The following is a 19,482-nucleotide window of genomic DNA, read 5'->3' as shown; positions in this document are numbered from 1 at the left end:
AAACTCTCTCTCTCTCTCTCTCTCTTTCTTACTTTCTCCAGACTTTTTATTTGCCAGGGGCCTGTGCTCTCAGACTCGGATTGATCCTGAGCTGCCGTCTTGAACCATGTGCCCTGAGGGCAGCTCAGTGCAAACACGCAGCAACCCCTCTCCACTTACTCCAATCATGGTTACACTCTCTGTTACATTACACCCACATATAGAACTGCACCACAGAGGAATGTACCAAGCATCTTGACCTGGTTTGTTTTAAACAAATGCTGATGAAGACTAATTTTAAGAAAAAGGAACAAATAAAAATGTAGTCCATTAAAACACACAATGCTTCATAGAAAACACTCACAGAATAGAACAGAATACTTGTTCACAGTCAAAGAGCCACAGCTGACTTGAGCAATAAAATATCCTTTTGCCCATTATTTTAAAATTGACTAGTGTGTGTATATGAGTATTGGGGGGAAATCAATAAGCATAACAGCCACACTGGATATGACAGCAACAATTTCATACACCAGATCCTGTTTGCTGAGTGCTTTTTTCATGGGCAGAGCACAGAAGAAATCCATTATTTTCTTGCAAACGGAAAGATTCATTTGAACATTTTACATAAATAATTCATACAAAAGAGAGATGCTTTTACAGTGTTTTCACCTGGAGACAGACAGCTAACTACCGAGAAAGCTCACTCACCCATCCAGCCTTCCCTCTCTCTTTGAAGTTGGAAAAAGGTAGCAAAGGGGCATAATTTGTTTTATTCATTTATCATTGCTTACTATGAATAAATGTCATTAAGACTGGTTGCTGCACGGTGGGTGTGAAGTTTCTGGAATAGCTGGCAGCACAGTGGGGGCTTAAAAAAAGCAATAGAGTGATTAGAACAATGCGTCCTTTCCACATACACTGTGGCAGTCAGGAGTCTAATGGTTCCGTGCAGGCTTGTGTGTTGAAATACAGACACGCAATACACACTAGTTTGGCCCAAACGCTTCGGCTACTGACATAGGAATAAATGTCCACTATCGAAATGCTTTGTGTTTTTCTTGTTATCATAATTATTAATATTATTATAGCAAAATATTCCATGAAATAATAAATTCTAATCTAATATCCACCATGCATGAGACAAGCACATTAACTCTTAATGATACTGTGACAGTAACACATAAACACGGGCTACAAGTTTCAACAATGCCATAAGATGTGAAAAAAGTCGAACCTTTTGGAATAATTTTAACATTTATGAAGATTACCCAAAAAAAAGTGCCTCAGGATTGTGGCAAAGCTACAATGACTTTGGCAAATTATACACATGCAGGTGGTACAAACCATCTGCATTCTTTATTACCACCTGGCAAAACCGCCCTTATAATAACAATCCACCCAGGTCCATACACACCTGGCGTTTAAAGGTAATGGGAGATGGCATTCTGACTGGTTTATGGCATGTTTTGCCAAAAACACAACCATGACTAATTGTAAAGAATAACCCTCTTCAACCATGTGCCTGGCAGAGCAAAATATTTCTCAACTGCTAAACTAGCAAAAGTGGGTTTGGACACGTTGTGAATGCACTTGCATCATGATCTCAGAACTTGTGCTTAAATTGTTAAAATAGAGCCCCCACGACAACAAATAACTGACCACAGTATTGACAAACCGGACAATCTTGTTAATACCATGTTAAAACAGTCCTTAGTTAAGCCCCTACCTTCCATGCAATGTGGTTTCCTTTGGCGTCATGCTCCAGGGCCATTGGAAACTCTCCACGCTCATAGAACTTACGAAAGGTGGTTGGTTTGGAAGGACGTTCACGAAAAGCCCCTGCAGCCGGAGGACCCACCACCTGGTCAGAAATAAGAGGTAAAATCAGAATAAAGAGAAACATGAAAAATAGTCAAACAAACAGAATTAGACATACACAGCGAGTAAGAGAGTTGTCTTATGAAATCAGAATTGACTGTGTTTTCGCCTGCAAGAATAGAATCACTCCCACTGCCTTTTCTTAAAAGTAATTCAGGGAGACACATGTGCCTGCTTCTCTGCTCCTCTCAGGAAGGCAAAACACAGATAGTGTGCATTTGTGTGTGCATGTGTGTGTGCATTGGCCTTGTAGCCAGAGGCAGTGCCTGAGGCATTGTTAGGATCATCTTCTCTCTGCCACCATGTTGGATATGTGCTATTACTGTGCCACGGAAAGCAAATGGGACTTCTATCACATCAACCACAGTGTCTCCTACTACTGTTGTGGGGGTCATTGGTAGCAGTACCCATACAACAGGCGTCAGTAAAGGCAGCACAGTGGAGTGGAAAAGAGAGGAAGGGAAGATTTTATTCTAATTTAATATCATCTTCTACAGGGCAAACAAACTGGTGTTACAATTCAATCATATAAAAATGCTACAGAAACCTAATACACAGACCCCTGATAGAACCAATTACCTACAAATACAAACAAAGAAACGCTCATTATGCAGCATCAAAATGACCAACACATCACAGTGCAGACGCTGTGGTCGGATTGTTCAAGTGGGAGCTACTCATTTTCTTGGATTCATTTGATCGAGAATATTAGAGCTTTGCAAACAGCATGTTTTAGTGGATAAATGACAGAATGTTGGAGGCAATCGTTTCCCTGTCCATATCCCTTGTGTGAATCCTCCGCCATCTGTGTCGCACTGCTACATGACTGGCAGATGTGTTGCTGTCATTAATCCTCAGATTACCGCCCACTGAGAAGCAGAATTTTGCCACAGCAGCCCACAGGCAGAGCAAAGTGGGACTGGGATGTGTTATCTTTGGCAGGACTCCCTAAGATTGGTGGGCAACTTGAGAGAGAAGTGGTTTTAGTATATTAGCATGATTATTTCTAGCCAACGGTTGTTTCGATTTTCATGTTACATCATTTACTACTGTTGCCTGTTTGTTGCATAATTCAAGAACTAAATAGAAAAGCTTAGAATACGGAATGCAGATTGGTAAAAGTGCCACAGAGGAATGATGTAACATGGATCAGAGTTTAGGTTGCATGCGTGAGGTGGCATAGCTACATGTTGCCAGCACATCTAAGCTCCAGAGGAATGAGAAGAGGGGAAAAACTATGATGAGGTACCCTGCGTGAGTGTCTATGAGTCCTCACTGCATTAAACAGCATTAATGCACCATGGGATTGTAGCGTAGTCATTTCAAATGAATTCATTTGGAGCATTTGTTTACCATGCCAGGGAATTCTGAATGATATTATGTTGAATTAAATAGGCATAGGTGTGTATACCTGCAGGAGAAAGACTATCCAAACAAAACATGTCTGTGACTAACAATGCATGAGAAACACAGAAAAATGGCACTTTGTGTTATCGCCTACTGTGCTAGCAGCATAAAAGAAATCCTTCACAACAAATAATACAGATATGCCTGCTATCATCTTTTGAGTCTTGTCTTTTATTTAACTCTACAATGGTGCATCTAATCATCAACAATGGTTTTGTGTAATCCCATGAGATTGCTCCTATTTGTATTAGGTTTCAATCAATTAGTCAATAATTGCTTGAACTGTTTAACCTATCATCATTGTGAACAGTTTCATGTTAGATTGCCTCATTAGAATAATTTTTCTGTCACATCAAGAGCAAAGGACACAGAAAGTTAATATGAGAAAGCAATGCCTTTGTTTGTTTCATTTAGATGCAGTGTACATCAATATGATCTGTTTGTTTCCCTTTTTTCTTTGTCTGTCTTTGTTCATTTCTTTCACTGCAGGAGTTGTTTTGCAGACCTAGCTGTGGCAATAGGAAGCTGTAAAGCTTGCAAGATCAGTGCTGCTCCAGCCTGCAGGAGTGACAAAGCCCTCATATCCAGGTAGCTACGACGGCAGTTGAGCCACGCTGCACACGGAGGCTAAAAATAGCTCAGACTGGGCAGCGAGCAGAGAATGAATGCAGACTGCATTGACTGGCTGAGCAGCTTTTATGGTCAGGAATGATGACGCTGCAGTCAATTCCATGGCCTGTGTTCATGGCTGAGGTGTTGCATGCTTCACAGCCATTTTCCCTTTTTCTTCTCCAGTTATGATCACTTGCACACAGACAGCCATTGAGATACACTGACATGCAAGCTCAATGGCATATTTTCGTGTGGCTCAGCTCACCCTAGCAAAAGCCAAACACAAAAGCCCTTTCCTCTGCCGTGAGCTGCCGTGTGCCATTCCAATGATAGCCCTGCTATCGTTTCGCCATTCATGAAATCCGTGTCTAAAGCTTGCATGTTGAGAGGAAAACCACTATCACTGAATCCCAAAGCAATAGCTATACTCACTAAACACGGTGCAGATTCGTTTTTATTTGTTTCTATCTTCTGGTTTGTTCCCTACTGAGGAGCGACATAAAGTTATAAACAGGAGACCACGCGCATTATAAGAAACACACCGTGTCCATGTCATGAGAAACAATGTTCTTAAGTTCAGTTTTGTCTGAGTGAGCATAGATTCCTGTTGTGCTAATGACAACAAATGCTGCTGATTCTGTTATACTGCTAGCAAGCTCATCTCTTAATTTTTAGCTCTGCATGTATCGCAAACAAATTTGAATGATTGAATGGTTCTCCTTTCTTACCCTACTCATAAAGTATTTGTGGGTCTGTTGGAACATGATAAGGTAACGACTACCCCATGCAGTTCAGCATAATCCAAAATGCATCCCTGTTCTCAAACACTAACACAGACAGTGAAAAAGACAGACAAAAGGAGCCTGTAACATAGAGTAGATAGCATCCCGCTTATAGGTAGAGGCCATAAAGTGAGCTGGTGAGGCGACAGACTACAGAGCAGAGATAGAGGTGGTGTAAGGCAATAAAGGGAGGAACTGTCTATTTTGTGAGCCCCTGGTGTACACATCAGGGAGTCATAACAAGGCAGTAGTGGTCAGATGAGCTCCAGGCTGTCATTTCTCTCCTTCGCCTTCACTCTGCCTACAGATCTGTTTCCTCTCTAATGCTGTTGTCCACTCCGACTAGCTCCACAGTAAACCTGGTGCTGCAAGACCCACAGAGGCAATAACACACAAACATGCGCTCATGCACGGACACAATCACTCACATGCTGCTCATGCTGAGCTCCCCATGGGTGAGCCCCTGCAGAGGTGATTGAACACCGGCAGGGTCTCATGCTCCTGTCATTTATAAAGGTGTCGTCCTGAGAAACAGAGATGCTCCCTCTAACCTTATTAGTATGGCAATTCCATGGCTCTTCTGCTTGATGTTGACACTCAGAGTGGGTGGGGCAGTCAAAAGGCACGAGAAAAAAAATGGAAAGAAATAAATTAAGAGAGAGGCTGAAGTGGGATAAAGGTGGAAGATGTGATAGGCCAGAAAGAAAAAGAGAGAGGAAGAGGGAGACAGGGCCACAAGAGGTGTGGCTCATCAATTCTAAGGGTGTGTTCACTGTGGCAAGGCAGCTGCAGCATGTAGGTGATCCATCACCGTGCCTGGGCCTCCAGCTCGATTGCTCTCTCTCTCATCTCTCCATTTCCCTGCCTCCATAACATAACCCCAAAAATACCTCTGAATACTTCCGATATTTACCTAGAAAAGGGCAGTCAATTCAATGTCTACCCTGCATTATCAACACTACTGCACTTCCCACATGTTAATGTATATCAATCTCCCAACTTTCTGCCTCTTGCCTGTGCAAAGATGCATTCGGATGTATTGCATTCATAGGGAAGGAAGGGTGCCACGCCACATGGGCGCATCAAATCTCCTGGATACTGAGGCAGCAAAAGGAGCCAGCACCCTCGTTCACTCTGCATCTCACTGCTGTCCTCGCTTGAGAGGTTATTGAAATCTAGCTCCATACAGAGGGTCGTCTTTGCTGAGGGAGGGAGCCGAGTAGGTGAGTCACAGAGGATAGAATAGACAGGCCAGGGCTTTCCTGATAAGGTCAGCATGCCTGTTGCTGCCACAGGCAACAAAATTAACACTCTTTTATTTACAGAATACAAACTGCATTTAAATGAAAAAAGGGTATTTATAGGCTGTTATTGAATGTCTGCTATACGGTCATGTCCAAGCAATTATTCAACAGGATATTTGTGCACACTCATTCCCTCTGCAGGCCAAAACACAGACTGGTGGGAGGCTGATTCCTTTAAAAAAAAATAAATCTGCAATATTTGTACTCCATTAATTTCTCATGACCAAACAGCAAGAAGTGCTATCAGTCTACAAGTGTGTTTCATTATGTGTAGGAACTAAACCTGTTGTGAAAGTCGGGATGAAACAAGTGAGTAAAGAGCTCTCACTGGACAGGAAATCCACAGACGGATGGGAATTGATCAAAGGTAATTCTTTCATTCAGAACTCACAGGACCAGAGATGTGCTTTACAATTGTCACCATGTCAGAGGCTTTTGCATCAACCATATTGTGCACAGGCATAAGGGCAGGTTTGTAATGAAAAATGACGACACCACTGAGCAAAGATGACACTACACACCTTCTGTCACTACAAAAAAGACGATGAAACAGGTGACAGCCCCTGACTATTAAACCGAGTGCAAGAGGAACAACTTTCAAACACTTCAAGAAGCTTTAAGTGTTCAAGAGCACTCCACTCTTTTCTGCCTCTACTAGTTTAACCCCATCACTTAAAAGGACAGCATAGACACAGATATACATTAAGAGGATGTGAAAGAATGAGTTTGTGGTATTGATGTGTGATGGAAGGAGTCTGATTGAGGCTAACAAGTGAGAGGGACTCTGCCCTTTGTGTTTTCCGTTTTTTCCGTGTGGCTCACTTATCAGCCAGGCAGCAGGATTCAAATCACCAAATCACAGTTTAGATGATGTCACACTAAAAACAAACACTTGAATGGAGACAGGGTTAAAATTGCCAAAATGAACAGTCCTGGGGCACAAGTCATGAAAGTCTTTTATTTTCTACATCACAGTTTGATTTGGCCAAGTTCATGTAATTTTTTTTGCTAACTTTACTAATTGAGTGCATGTATAGGAGTGTTTATGTGTGTAGGCAAAGGGAACAAAGCACTCTCTATCTTTCTGAGAGTGGGGCACACACTGATGCAGCGCTTTATCTTTACAGCCCTAATCAGTGACGACACCTGAAGATATTAAAACACTGCACTGGGCCATGAAATTAATGAGACACTCAAGGAAAACTACATCCCTGACTTGCTTCAGTTGCCACTTCTGCTGCTAAGAAAGAGGGATTTCACTGTCCTACCAATTTTAATCACCAAATAAGTAGCTTCTCGTCAGTAAACATCATAACTGGATTTAATTTATGGCACACAGAAAACCACCTCATAGAATATAAATGTTCTTAAAGTCAGTAACAACACGTGGTTACGGAGAGCTGGCCATAGCTCAGAATAGCTGCATGACTCATCCAAAACTTGAAACCTCTGTTTGTTTTGCAGGTAATAGGGAGATGGTCATCAAAGGAGATAAGACAACAGCCCTGGAAATAAACATCCAGAAAAGAAAATGATAAGATGGACAAGCAGGGTGGAATCAAGTGAGGAAATGAGAAGATAGCAATTGGAGCAATGTTGTTCTGACCAACACACATATGCGAGAAAGCATCACTGGGAGATGTGGAAGGTTTGATTAGGTAGCAAAAGGCTCACAGTGGAAAGAATAGGAAACAGACACACCCAGAGCCACAGGAGAACTTCCATTTCACCACAAAGCCTCAGACAGACAGCCAGTGACCAGGGAGGATGCCAATCTGCAACCACACATATTCACAAGTGTTACAGGTAGCCTGGTACAGAAATATCCCTGAGGAGTGGAAGGAGTCTTTGGTAGATAAGTAGACTGCACATGGCAAGAGATAGAGGTTCTATCTCTGATATGGGAATATTGTTTAACAGTGAAGAACATTATCAAGGCTATTAGTATGTATTGCAAAACGAACCGCAGGCCCTTGCTCGTATCACACACCCAGGGTGACTTTCTATTCCTGGAAATCAGTTTTACTGCTTTTGAGGCTGTCTGTTAAAATGATGCCAGAGGTTTACTCACAGAGACCGAAGCCTGGTATGTTCTGAAATTTGACCTTTACATTAATTAAACAGTGGGAAAGCGCAATGCCCTGCTTGTAGACAGCCAAGACTCACAGCTCTCTAACTCTGCTGCATGGATTTAGTCAAACAAACTTACACACAAAAAACTTTTTTCACTCGCTCTCAATTTCTTTCTGAATGTAACAAAAACCTTTCCTTAATCCAAAATTAGTTTACTCTACAAAGACAGGAAATGGGCTCCAAGTATGGGTTGTTATGGAATGTTATATGGAATGGAGGTCTGGTGTCGAGACCTCCTGCAAGCATATTGCTCTGTATGATAGTGCACCCTTTGGGTTTGCCCGAGAGAAAGAAGAATAATGCACTTTTGAATCCCACACTGTGCTTAGTGCAGCAGCTCTGTCAAACAGGGAGGCAACACTTAGCCGAGCTACAGGGAGGCACTCATACACAGACACACATGTGCACACATTCACACAAACAAACAAATAAAAAGGAGATAACGCAAAGGCATGCTTGAAATGCTTTGCACAAGCCACCCATGGCTTCTGAGACGATTTATTCAGAAAGAACAACCTGTGTGAAAGTCATACATTTTCACTTTGGATTTATCCCTGTTTCATACAAACATCTGCCCATGTATCTATCCAATCATCCCAGCTACTTCTCCACCTTTTGCTCTGCATTGCAAGTTGCTAAAGTAAAGATGCGTTGTCCATCTTTACATATTTTTATGGGCTGTGCAAATGAGCAATGGTTTGTTACAAAAGCAGCCTGGTATGTCTCATCTCATTGAGAAACCCTAATGATATACAAAAGGTGTTTAAAACGAACTACACCAAAGTGATAGTTTAATAAGTGCATTAATGTTTATTTAGGAAAAATTTCAATATGACCTTCCAAGTTCAGTCTGGGCAGAAACATCCTTTTCATCTTCAATCATAAACTGAACATTCATCTATTTAAGAGGTGCGCTATGTCATCCTCTCCCTCCTGAATCATATTGGCTCTCCAATCTTTCCCCTCCACTCACTCCAATTTCCTCTCATAAAGAGTCTGCCTTCTATGACTTTCCTTGGCTTGAATTTTTATGCTTTTTTGTGGCCCATCTCAAAGGAATGTTTTCAAGGTAATGTGATGATGACCCTTAGACTCCTCATTAAATCACTTAGTTTCACAGCATCAACTAAATATCTTAAATGTTAATGCGAAAATACAGCCGAGACAGTGCAGACGACCTTAAAAGTTTTCTTTTATCTTTACAAACTAAAGGTCTTGGTCAGAGTCTCATGCATTAGCCCTCGCATCAGCATCCATGTCACAACCTTATTCAGACAGCCAGACAGCCAGTCCAAACAGAGTCACTTAGATTCAACAACACTAAAGAGATGGGTGTCAGAGTGACAGATGGAAAGTTGAGCATCTGTCACTGTGCTGTACCATTTGGCTGAAATCAAAGGGAGATGAGGGCCTTCAAAGGACAAGCAAAGCCGTGTCTGAAGCCAGACATGCTCTGGTGTGCTCCGCAGATAAGGGCCAAGAGGTTATATTGCTTTTCTTCTGTCTCTCCCTTTGTTCTCCTGTCTTTAGGGAGTGGGAAGACAGTATGAAAAGAAAAAAGTGGGGGAGAAAGAAAGGCAGTGAGAGAGAGAGAGAGGAAAAGAGAGAAAGAGAGGGAATGGGGGGTGGGGGGCAGAGTATAAGGCAAGAACAGGTTGCCTGTCTCCCTCTGCCACAGTGCGCTGTGTTGATCAAACAGTCGTTAGTAGAATTTGCTTGGTGTTTCCGGACAGCCAGGGTAATGAGGAGAGGTGGCTGGAACAGAGGAGTGCTGGGCCTTTATGGTGGATCATTTCTGACAGTATCAGTACTTTGCCTTCCAGCCCTTCCCCTTCCCTGCCCTCTCTAGCTCGCTGCAGCAGAGCCATTGCCTCCAGCCTGCCTTCGACTGGGAGCACTTTGACTCAGCTGGATGCGAGGCATGAGCTTAATAGTAGAGTAATCCACTGTGGAATTTTGAAGGGAATGCACACAGTACTTCACATCTTAAAGGGTTTGTAGGTTTACTTTCTTGGCACCAGATGAAGAACACTGCTGCCCTGGAGCACCATCTATGAAGCTGGCTGCTGTGTTTTTTAAAATGCATGCAGTGTGCAAGGTGGTGGCAACAGTGAACTTTTGCTCTGACCTTCCATCCCTATATAGAAAGAATATTCCTTTAAGAATTCTGACATAGTTTTATTATAACATGTTTTTTTTGAACATGTATTTTTTCAACATGTATGTATTTATCTACTTCATTTGCAATGCACCACAAATGCAAGCTGGATTTTGTCATTGCGGTATTAGAGACATACTACCCATTTTCATCTTGCCAGCGAAATTCAAAAGGTCAGGCCAATGTTCTTGCATGATGGTGATGTTAAAAGATTTTTCAAAGTGGGGGGGCGATAAAACAAAGGCCAACATTTGGTGTTATTGAAATGGAACAACAGCGTGTGTCAGATACATTGATTTTCCTGCTACTGGTTCCTACTATGATGATGCAGGCAGTATGTGAGCTGCCCCTGCAGTCAAGTATATAACACATGCCTAACACTGGCAGATTAGAACACTAAGAGGGGCCCATTCTCCTTGAGCAAGGACAATTCAGAGTGATGGTTGATAATGATGGAGGATGGGTGGATGAATGGCTAATGTCCTGTCAGTGTAATACAGTTAAGAGTGGCCGCATTTAGTTTTATGTTTAGCTGACTTTGATGTCAGATGGACATGAGGGAGGGGTGCATCACTTGTAACACGTACAATTACGTTAATGCACATCATATGCTTCACAACATACTGCAAATTGCTTGATAAAAATGTGGGCAGAGTTTCTGCATGATTTTAAAATGCATATATTATCTCCATATAATAAACAGTCAGATTAGTGAGTCGAAAATAAAGTTTTAACTACAAACACAAAACTAAGAGCTGATTTCACAATTTAAATGGTCTAAAGCACATAGTACAAGTGCATTCAGGGCATGTCCAGTCCAGTCTTCCTAGTTTAACAATGGAAAAAAGGTTGCTTCTCCAGGCCCATCGTTCAAAAAAGATGTCCTTAGACTTAATCATTGGTATGAATTGGGCATAACATGCTCACCATCTGCTGTAGTGTGCGCATGTCGTGCACCAACCAATGTGGGTACATGTTACTGTCTTGATAATGCGACATTAAAATAACAGTGAAATACAGCACCATTGTTTCAGACCAGGTTTTTGTTGGTCAAAAAATCAATCACTTTCTGCTGCCTCAAGTCAGCAATGCACCAACAATGTGTGTAACCTCACATCATTTTAAGGTCAACAAGCACAAACATGTACACATATTTAAACAATGTGGGCAGTGGACAGGCAAATAACGACTGCATCAGTCTGAAACTAATAAAGACCCAAGTTGCACTTGGTGCCGCTTTGCACAGGGTGTAAGTTATGGCACCAAGCATATTAAATTGGAATAAAACAACTTTAGCTCACAACATATTGAGCAAATACACTTTTATGTTAATTCCCACAACACTTCCAGGGGGAACTTAAAGACCCCTGTCAGCCACAGTGTTTGTGTTTGTCAGATTTTGTTTTGTATAAAAACATCAAAGTACATACTCATATCCATCTGTGCTTTTTGATATGACTGAGATTAAGTGGAATAAAAAGAACATAAATTAGCCAAAGCCTTTGCATTCTTTTGATACAAGAAGGACACTGTTCATAGAGGAGGCGTAGATCTAAATGTCCTCTATGTTGGTTAGCGCATGACATAGAACTAATTAACTCTGGAGCAGAAAATGCAGTCCCTGTAAGGAGCAATAAGCGTTCTCCATTAAAAGCCATCTAATTAGAATGCAAGCTACAAGGGCTTGAAGGAGAACACAACAAACAGAGTGGCCAGTGTAATTGTCAACCAAGCTCTGAGGAAAGCAAACATAATGGATATAATCAGTTGAGCACTTCCTATAAGGTCATGTTAGAACGCCATGGAAGTACTTCTCCATATCTGACTGAAGTTTCCAGATGGTGTTTTCCTCAACCGTGGAAAAGGTCACAGACATTTCAGCAGCCATTCACTTCAGATAGCATGCCATCAGTTAGAACCTAATTTATCTGTTGATACCTGCAGTGAGAAGAGCATGAAGCACAAGAACTGCTACTTAGTTCAAATGTAAAGTGGGGTCCTGGACTTTTGGACCCGATTGTAGATTTTCAATGTGTCGAATGGACATAAGTTAGTTTCTACTGGATCAAAGCGACTTCTCAAAAAACAATAGCATTTCACAGACAGGCTTTAGTTCCCTTTTATGGTCACTTAATATTTCATGGATAAAAAACTAAATGATCTATTTGGGTCAGTCTTATTTTCCAGCTGCCTTTAAATTAAGGAGTGAGGCAACCAAAGTCAAAAGTTGTGGAGAAACTGTAAGATTCCCAAGTCAGCCAGTTCTCCATCCACTCAAGGCCTTTAGGCCCCGTGGTTGATCGATAGTAATGGAAACGCCAACAGGCCTCCAGAACCCACTGCCAATTTAACCTGTTTTACCATGACTCAATTCTTCCCTCTTCTTCAAATAACCCAGCTGCTTACCGGGGGATGAACTACAGGCTTCTGGTGCTGATAAGAAGAGCGTGCAGGAGCACAGGGAGGCAGAGATAGATGCAGGAAAATAGTTTTAACGTGTGCGTGCGTGTGTGTGTGCCTGCATATTCACAAGCACCACTGGTTTAGAAAAGCAGACAGGTGAGGGAATCTATGGCACAGAATCCAACAGCAGAAATTTGCTCAAATTCCCTTTACTTGCAAAAGCATGATTCACACACATCTCAGACACAGCCGGCTTCATGGTCAATTTATGTATCACACTGGGCACATTTTGAGTTACTGTGTCAGATAAATGTGTTTGGAGCAATGTGGAAGAATGATTTTTGACTGCAGGTCATAATAATAAATAGACAGATTAATCTCCATAAAGGTTTCAAGGATCTTGGTCAACAACTACCTGCTCTCCATATAACCGACTGGGTTTATTTTTATCCCAAACCTCAAGCCTTTTTTATCCGTTCTGTGTACACGTTCTGTTATCAATAATTACCATATACTATGGTGTTTTAATGGATAGAAAAGATAGGAATTTACTCAGCCTTAATTGATACACATCACGCTGTTATTCAAACACTTAGATTCAGATTTTTTAACCATATTTAATTTAACTAAATAAAATAACTGTGTTATTGCAATTTAAGGAAAGATTACATTTAATCAGGATGCATGGAAAGTCTAAACCCATTTAAAGCCTAATCAGGGATCAATTCTAAACTGTCACTTGTTTAATTTGTTCAAATAGCTTTATTTATTAAAATGACAATAGTAGGGTTAGAGCAAACAACTGAGATGTAAATCAACACATCTCTGGCACAATCTTAACAAAATGTCCTTCTAAACTCTCCACCAAAGCAAATCTATAATGATGCAATTAAATAATACTGCATCTATGTCCTGAAACCTCCTGTGATTTTTGCTATTTTTATAACATCGATTTGGTTTGGGATTTATAGATACAGCAATTGTCTGGTAGCCTATTGTTCCTCAGTGTAAAATGTTTTCATCTTCAGGACGAAAGGCAGAACCTGCCTGGTTGAATGAAGGTTCTGCAGGAAAGAGAGAGAGGGGAAGAGTAAAGGAGAGAGAGATATATAGACAAAGGAGGGCAGCATTGGGGGCCAAGACATCTGCTCAGGTAAATAATGATGATGCTGCGGGAGAGGAAAGGAATAAGATATGGAGGTCACGTTTGCTAGCTTGGAGTCTCCATCTGTCCCCTGGGGTTAGTGAGGTGAGCCAGGGATGACGGTGGGCCCGGGAGAGAGGGGTTGGCAGGTTGTGGGGAGGGCTGCAGCAGACTTGGGGACGCTGTTTGCCAGCTCCATTTTTATCCCAGAGGCCAAGCAAACAGTAAATGAGGTGTGCTTGATATAAATGCAGTCTATCGGCTCAGCAATCCGCAGACCCTTCTACACGCGAAAGTTGAGGTTGGGATCAGGTGTAGTTTGTATCGATTTGCCCTCCGAGGTGAACTGTGCAATACAGCATCTTAAAGAGGATCATGTCCGTGTTCTTGTGTGTGTGTTGTGATCGAGGAGAGACATTTAGGACTTTCATCCTCTCTTTCATGTCGGCACATTTCCTGAGAGAAAGGGCCAAGTGACACTTAAGACCTTTAAAATACACTCAGAGCTGGTCTCTAAAAGCATTAAAAGCATGTTAAAGCATAAAAGCTGGACACAAAAAGAGGAAAGATTGCAGGATGTGTTACAGCAAACATCCAACAAATTAGATACCATATAAATCAATTACAGGGCATGATGATGATCTAATGTCACATATTACACGTCTTCACAGGTCTTGAAATCAATTGCACTCTATTTACATGACTGATCCCAACTGCACTCAATAGTCATTGACAAAAACATTTTTTTACACTTTAAACAGAGAAAAAGAATAAACTTGCCTGGCTTCACATAAATTATTGCGCCACAGAAACAGTTTGTCTACATATCAGAGCATTCTAAGTCTACAATTAGAGACCAATATGGATTTTAGGGGGTCAAACATGATATAGATATAAGGAAGTAAAAAAATTCCAGTATCAGTGTGTAAGTTGAAATATAAATATATATTGAAAATAAATTGGCAGTGATTCCTAAGATGTTTTTAGATTTAGATTTGTTTTAGATTATCAGACATTTTAGGAAAGAAATATAATTGAGGAAACACTAATGCAAGTAAAGAACCTGAATGAACAAAATAAACGTAATATTTTTACGGAAAATGTAAAAAATTGCAGAGAATTTCTGCATCGTTTTCGAATTGGCTACTCACTTCCATCTCACAACACAAACAAAAACATATCTTCCTTTCCTTTATGTGTGTCAGCTTCCATGTTAACATGTACTGTATGTGCATTCACAAACATTACTGTCACACAATACTCTGCAAGTGTTTACTCTCTCTCTCCTCTGTAATTTTTTTGTCACCGAGCTGGACTAAGCCTCTGACACAGAAAATAACGGCTCTGTTCGCTTCTCTGTCTGAAACACAAGGTGACGACCTCCCACCAGAATTTAAAGTGTATCTTTTTGCTCTTTAAATGCTTGGGGAAGAATCACAAAAAAAGGCGAGGGGGGTTCAGGAGCCTGTGCTATTGATTCAATTTCTATGACCACAAATACTTTAAAGCATAATAAGCCTATGCTTCAAGTCCCCATACCCTTTCAAGGCTTGAAGTGGCCTTGTCGCTACCTACAAATCACAGTTCTCCGCAAAGCTGCCCTCTCTAGAGTGATGTCAGTGACCACAGGGGAGGTGAAAAAACAGAAGGCAAGAGACATAAGCTAGCCTCTGAAAAATGTAATGGTTTCTGTTGAGGATTTAGCCAGTGGTACGGCAGTGTGGAAGTATCACTCATGCTCCAGACATAGTAGATCCTCTGGGGAGATGGCGAATATTAAAGGGTTTATAGGAGCCTTCTTGTGAAGGCTCTTGACAGGAGATTTGTTTATGACCTTCAAAAAGGGAGGAGGAAGTCAATAATAGGCCTGACTCCCTCTTTTGCATCTCAAGGCAGTCCCTGCCATAGAAAAAAGAGAGCCTGCAGTTTCAATTCATCACAACTGTGCAGCTCTTCCACTTCTTTTAATCACGTCGGACCAGTCCTTTTAAATGCAGTGATAAGGCAATAGCTGTTGCAAAAAAACTTAGTGGATCAGAGAGGAAGACCTAGTTACAGTAAACTGTGTCCATGATTGGACAGTCAACAGTTTAGAAGTAAGGAAGATATGGAAGTCTGAGTGCAAGGAACTGCTGACAGAAAATATTAAACTGACAATTTCCTCAAATTCATTCATTAAATTATTGCTGACCACAGATGCATCAACTTCAGATGTTCTCGCTTTACCAAGACCCAAACCAAAGCTGTCAACATAATCAACATCAAAACAAGATGAAGGGATCAAAGTCAAAGATATTCTGGGGACTTCCTAAATACATACAATATTTCACTATATCCCTGACCAAAAAATACAGACAATGACATGTTGTCAAATTTGCACATATGCCTTTAGAAATGCTACAAAAATAAAAATGTCTTGTATTGAAAGCCAGCCGTCTTCATATCCAACAGTACAGAAGGACATTCTAAAGAAGAGCTTGGTGTTTGTACTCTAAAAATAGGTCGGGGATAATTGCCTGAGAGTAAAAGAAAACCTCAACCTGTCAATTTATGAAATATGACATGCTTTATTCCTCCAAAAGTAAAAGTGAGAATCACAAGGTAGATGAGGCAGCGTTGCGTACTGTATTCCTTATATATGATACTGCTTTCTACTAAAACAGAGCAAATCGCAACATCTTCTCCTCATATAAACTGAAGCATGGAAGTCTTTCTGAAGACAAAAACCTGGATTCTGAAAACTTAACTGTTCAGTGCAGTAAGGTCAGATGAACAAGGACTTCAACTTGTAAGATACGATATCGACCATAGACTATAATTACCTCCGCCAAGGAGAGTTCAGGAAGAACCCATGATATCAGGTGTGGATCCTGATCAGGAAATGCAGGGACTTTTTTTCCACTTTAAAATTGCAAAATATGGCGTTTTCAACATTTTGATTGATTTATCAGAGAAAAAGTCATGGATCTTGAATTAAAAAAACAGACCTATTTAGAGAAATTACATCTATTAGTGAGTGAAATTTATTACAGATCCATATAAAGATCTGGTGAATTTATTCATGTGGTTTCATAAGGGGACAGTTGGGCCTTAGTGGAGGAATGTGCTCCACTGAGTGCCATATGTTTGTCAAAGAAAGGATGCCTGAGTACATTAGTTACTGGAGGGCTTTTTTTCACAGAAGCAGGGGGCTGTAACCAACTAAGAACTTTGTCAGACTAATCAGAATTGGCTGTGCAATATGAATATTCAATAATTTAAGTCAATATTTTTTTTTTTGATTGATGCAATCATGAAAAGTGAATCCATCTCTCAGCTCCGCAGATCCACAAAAATATGGACCACAGTGACAAAACACAGTTGTCACTCATCTTGATCCTATAAAATCTACAGATGCAGATGATCTGCCCCGGATGAAACTTTTCCAGAGTTCTAGTAAATAGTAATTTTTTTTGGCCACACAAAAGCAAGTTTTATTGACCAATATACAGTTCAATAAAGACTAATATCTCCTGCTATACAAACCTTCAGTATTACACTTGCCTGATCTGTCTTCATAATTAAGAGGATGAGGATCTGACTTGACTTTATCTGAAAATTAGTCTACGCTTTCAACAGTTTAACTCTGATTAAATAACGACCCTATAGCAGTTTGTGCAAGCAGCTCGATACAACCCATGGTCGCAGTATATTGTCAGTTGACCTCTAGCAGTCATGGTATTAATGACTGGAGCAAAGCAGGAATGTAGATAATGTAGTACTGAAGGAGGTTGGGATGGATGGGTGGACAAAGCACGTGAGATACACACTGGAGATTTTTGTTTCCTGTGAGAAACCGATGTCAATGTTGTTACCCAAGATTGTTCGACATCCTTAACCACTGTAAACTGTGACGACAGAGGTACGTATTGTAACCCAACCCATGTCACGTCACTAAACCCAACCAAACCGTAACCAAAGAAATACAACATCCAAGGATGGATGGATTGTTCTTATAGGAAACACAAAAGCTGTGGTGGCTAGGCACCACTAAAAGAAAATGCTGCAAATGCTAAAATAGATAAATACTCAAGTTGTGTTCTGCATACAGTATCAACTACCCCATAAACATTCTAGTCTATAAAACACTCCCCTTTATGTGGTCTCTCCAAGATTTCTCTAATTTCAAATCATTGTATTGGTATTTAACCAAACTCACGTGACGTCGCTAAACCTGAACAAACCGTAACCAAAGAAATACAACATGTAAGTAATCACAGTCCTGGATGGTTCTATGTGTCTCTGAGCACCACAAGAAGCACCTGGACAGAAGTGCAGAATAGTTTTTACAGGAAACACAAAAGCTCTGGTGACAAACAGAAAGAAAACAATAAAGAGATGAATACTCCAGTTGTGTTCTGCATACAACGCCAACTCCCCCACAAACATGCTGCTATAGAACACCCTCATGTGTATGTGTCTCACCAAGATGTCACGTGTGTAAGGACATTAGCATTTTTCTTTGAATTCCATGGTGTGGAATCATTGGGTTACAGCCCTGGAATGTGTGCTAGTGTCATTTCAGCCCATTGAACGTGTTTAACTGTAGAGTTGTTTCATTGTAGAGTCCTGAAAACCTCTGTACTTGTGTGAATGTGAGTTTGAGGAAACATGTTCAGGCATCTTGTATTTGCTTGTTTTTCCCACAGCCTCTAAACCTCACATGGTTGTTCATGGTTGTTGCTGTGTGTCAGTGAATGACATCACAGCTCCGTGTACAGTTTGAGCTCAGGTTGAATGTCACGTTATATCTGTCAAGCCGTAAACCGACGTCCCAGGTAGCTAGCTACGCGGTGCTAGCCCAGGCTAACGTCGGTTAGTGGACGACGTCCAACAGCCGGACTCACCACGGAGTTCTTCATCGTGGCCTTCACGGTGAAGCCTCGTGTTTTCAGCTGCGTCTTGTCCCTCGACATGTCCTCAGGTGTCTTCTTCCAGTCCAGCTCAAACCGAGGAGCCACGTTGCTTCTCAACAAGTGTTTGTGTTTGTGTTCGCTCTCTAAACGTGACGACTGTTGTGGGGTCCTTTTTTTTTTGGCCGTGGTTGCTATGCAACATCAGGGACGCTGTGGTCTGGTTGCTGCGGAGACGTGTGTGCGTGTGTGTGTGCGTGTGTGTGTGTGCGTGTGTGTCCTAATCACCATGGAAACCGCAGGACACTGCTGAAAATATGCAGAGAGGTATCGAGTGGTTTGAGTGTTGTTCTTTTTATTCATTATCATAAAGAGAGTAATATTTTTTAAGAATATCTATTTTAAGATTTCCTTTTTTGCCATAATCAAAAACCTATGAATACTTATATATACCTATAGTCATATTATTATAATTAATAGCAAATGTATGTGTGTACTTTTGATATTATTTGCTTTAGTTAAAAACATATACATACACATATATACATATTATGTACATATATAAAGAGAGAGATATTAATATAACATATATGGTGCTATGGTATTTTGATTTTGTACTTTAAATTTGCTTTGTGTTTGTAATTATAAAGTAGTATTGCAATTACTATAAACATAAAAAATTGTTATTATATATATATATATATATATATATATATATATATATATATATATATCAATCTATTAAATTATACATATTAAATCAAATTTTTATAAATATTGTAATTTT

At 40.7% G+C, this 19,482-nt stretch overlaps 1 protein-coding gene across 2 annotated transcripts in view; it reads right to left on the bottom strand.

Annotated features, from left to right (window-relative positions):
* The window catches only part of pacrg (PARK2 co-regulated), a 123,835-nt gene extending 104,933 nt beyond the window's left edge, over positions 1-18,902 (bottom strand). The window contains exons 1-2 of one of the 2 annotated variants that reach the window (XM_069536125.1): positions 18,690-18,902; positions 1,709-1,843 (exon numbers count right to left, since the gene is read on the bottom strand). In XM_069536125.1, coding sequence (XP_069392226.1) covers positions 1,709-1,843; positions 18,690-18,758 — 204 coding nt within the window. In that variant the 5' untranslated portion in view covers positions 18,759-18,902. The remainder of the gene's footprint in view (positions 1-1,708; positions 1,844-18,689) is intronic. The other variant, XM_069536124.1, reaches the window with a different exon arrangement.
* Between the last annotated feature and the right edge of the window lie 580 nt (positions 18,903-19,482).

Source organism: Paralichthys olivaceus, chromosome 12 (assembly GCF_024713975.1).
Source record: "Paralichthys olivaceus isolate ysfri-2021 chromosome 12, ASM2471397v2, whole genome shotgun sequence".
Taxonomy (NCBI): domain Eukaryota; kingdom Metazoa; phylum Chordata; class Actinopteri; order Pleuronectiformes; family Paralichthyidae; genus Paralichthys; species Paralichthys olivaceus.
Note: the sequence above shows the minus strand (reverse complement) of the source record. Positions and strands in the feature narration are given on the sequence as shown.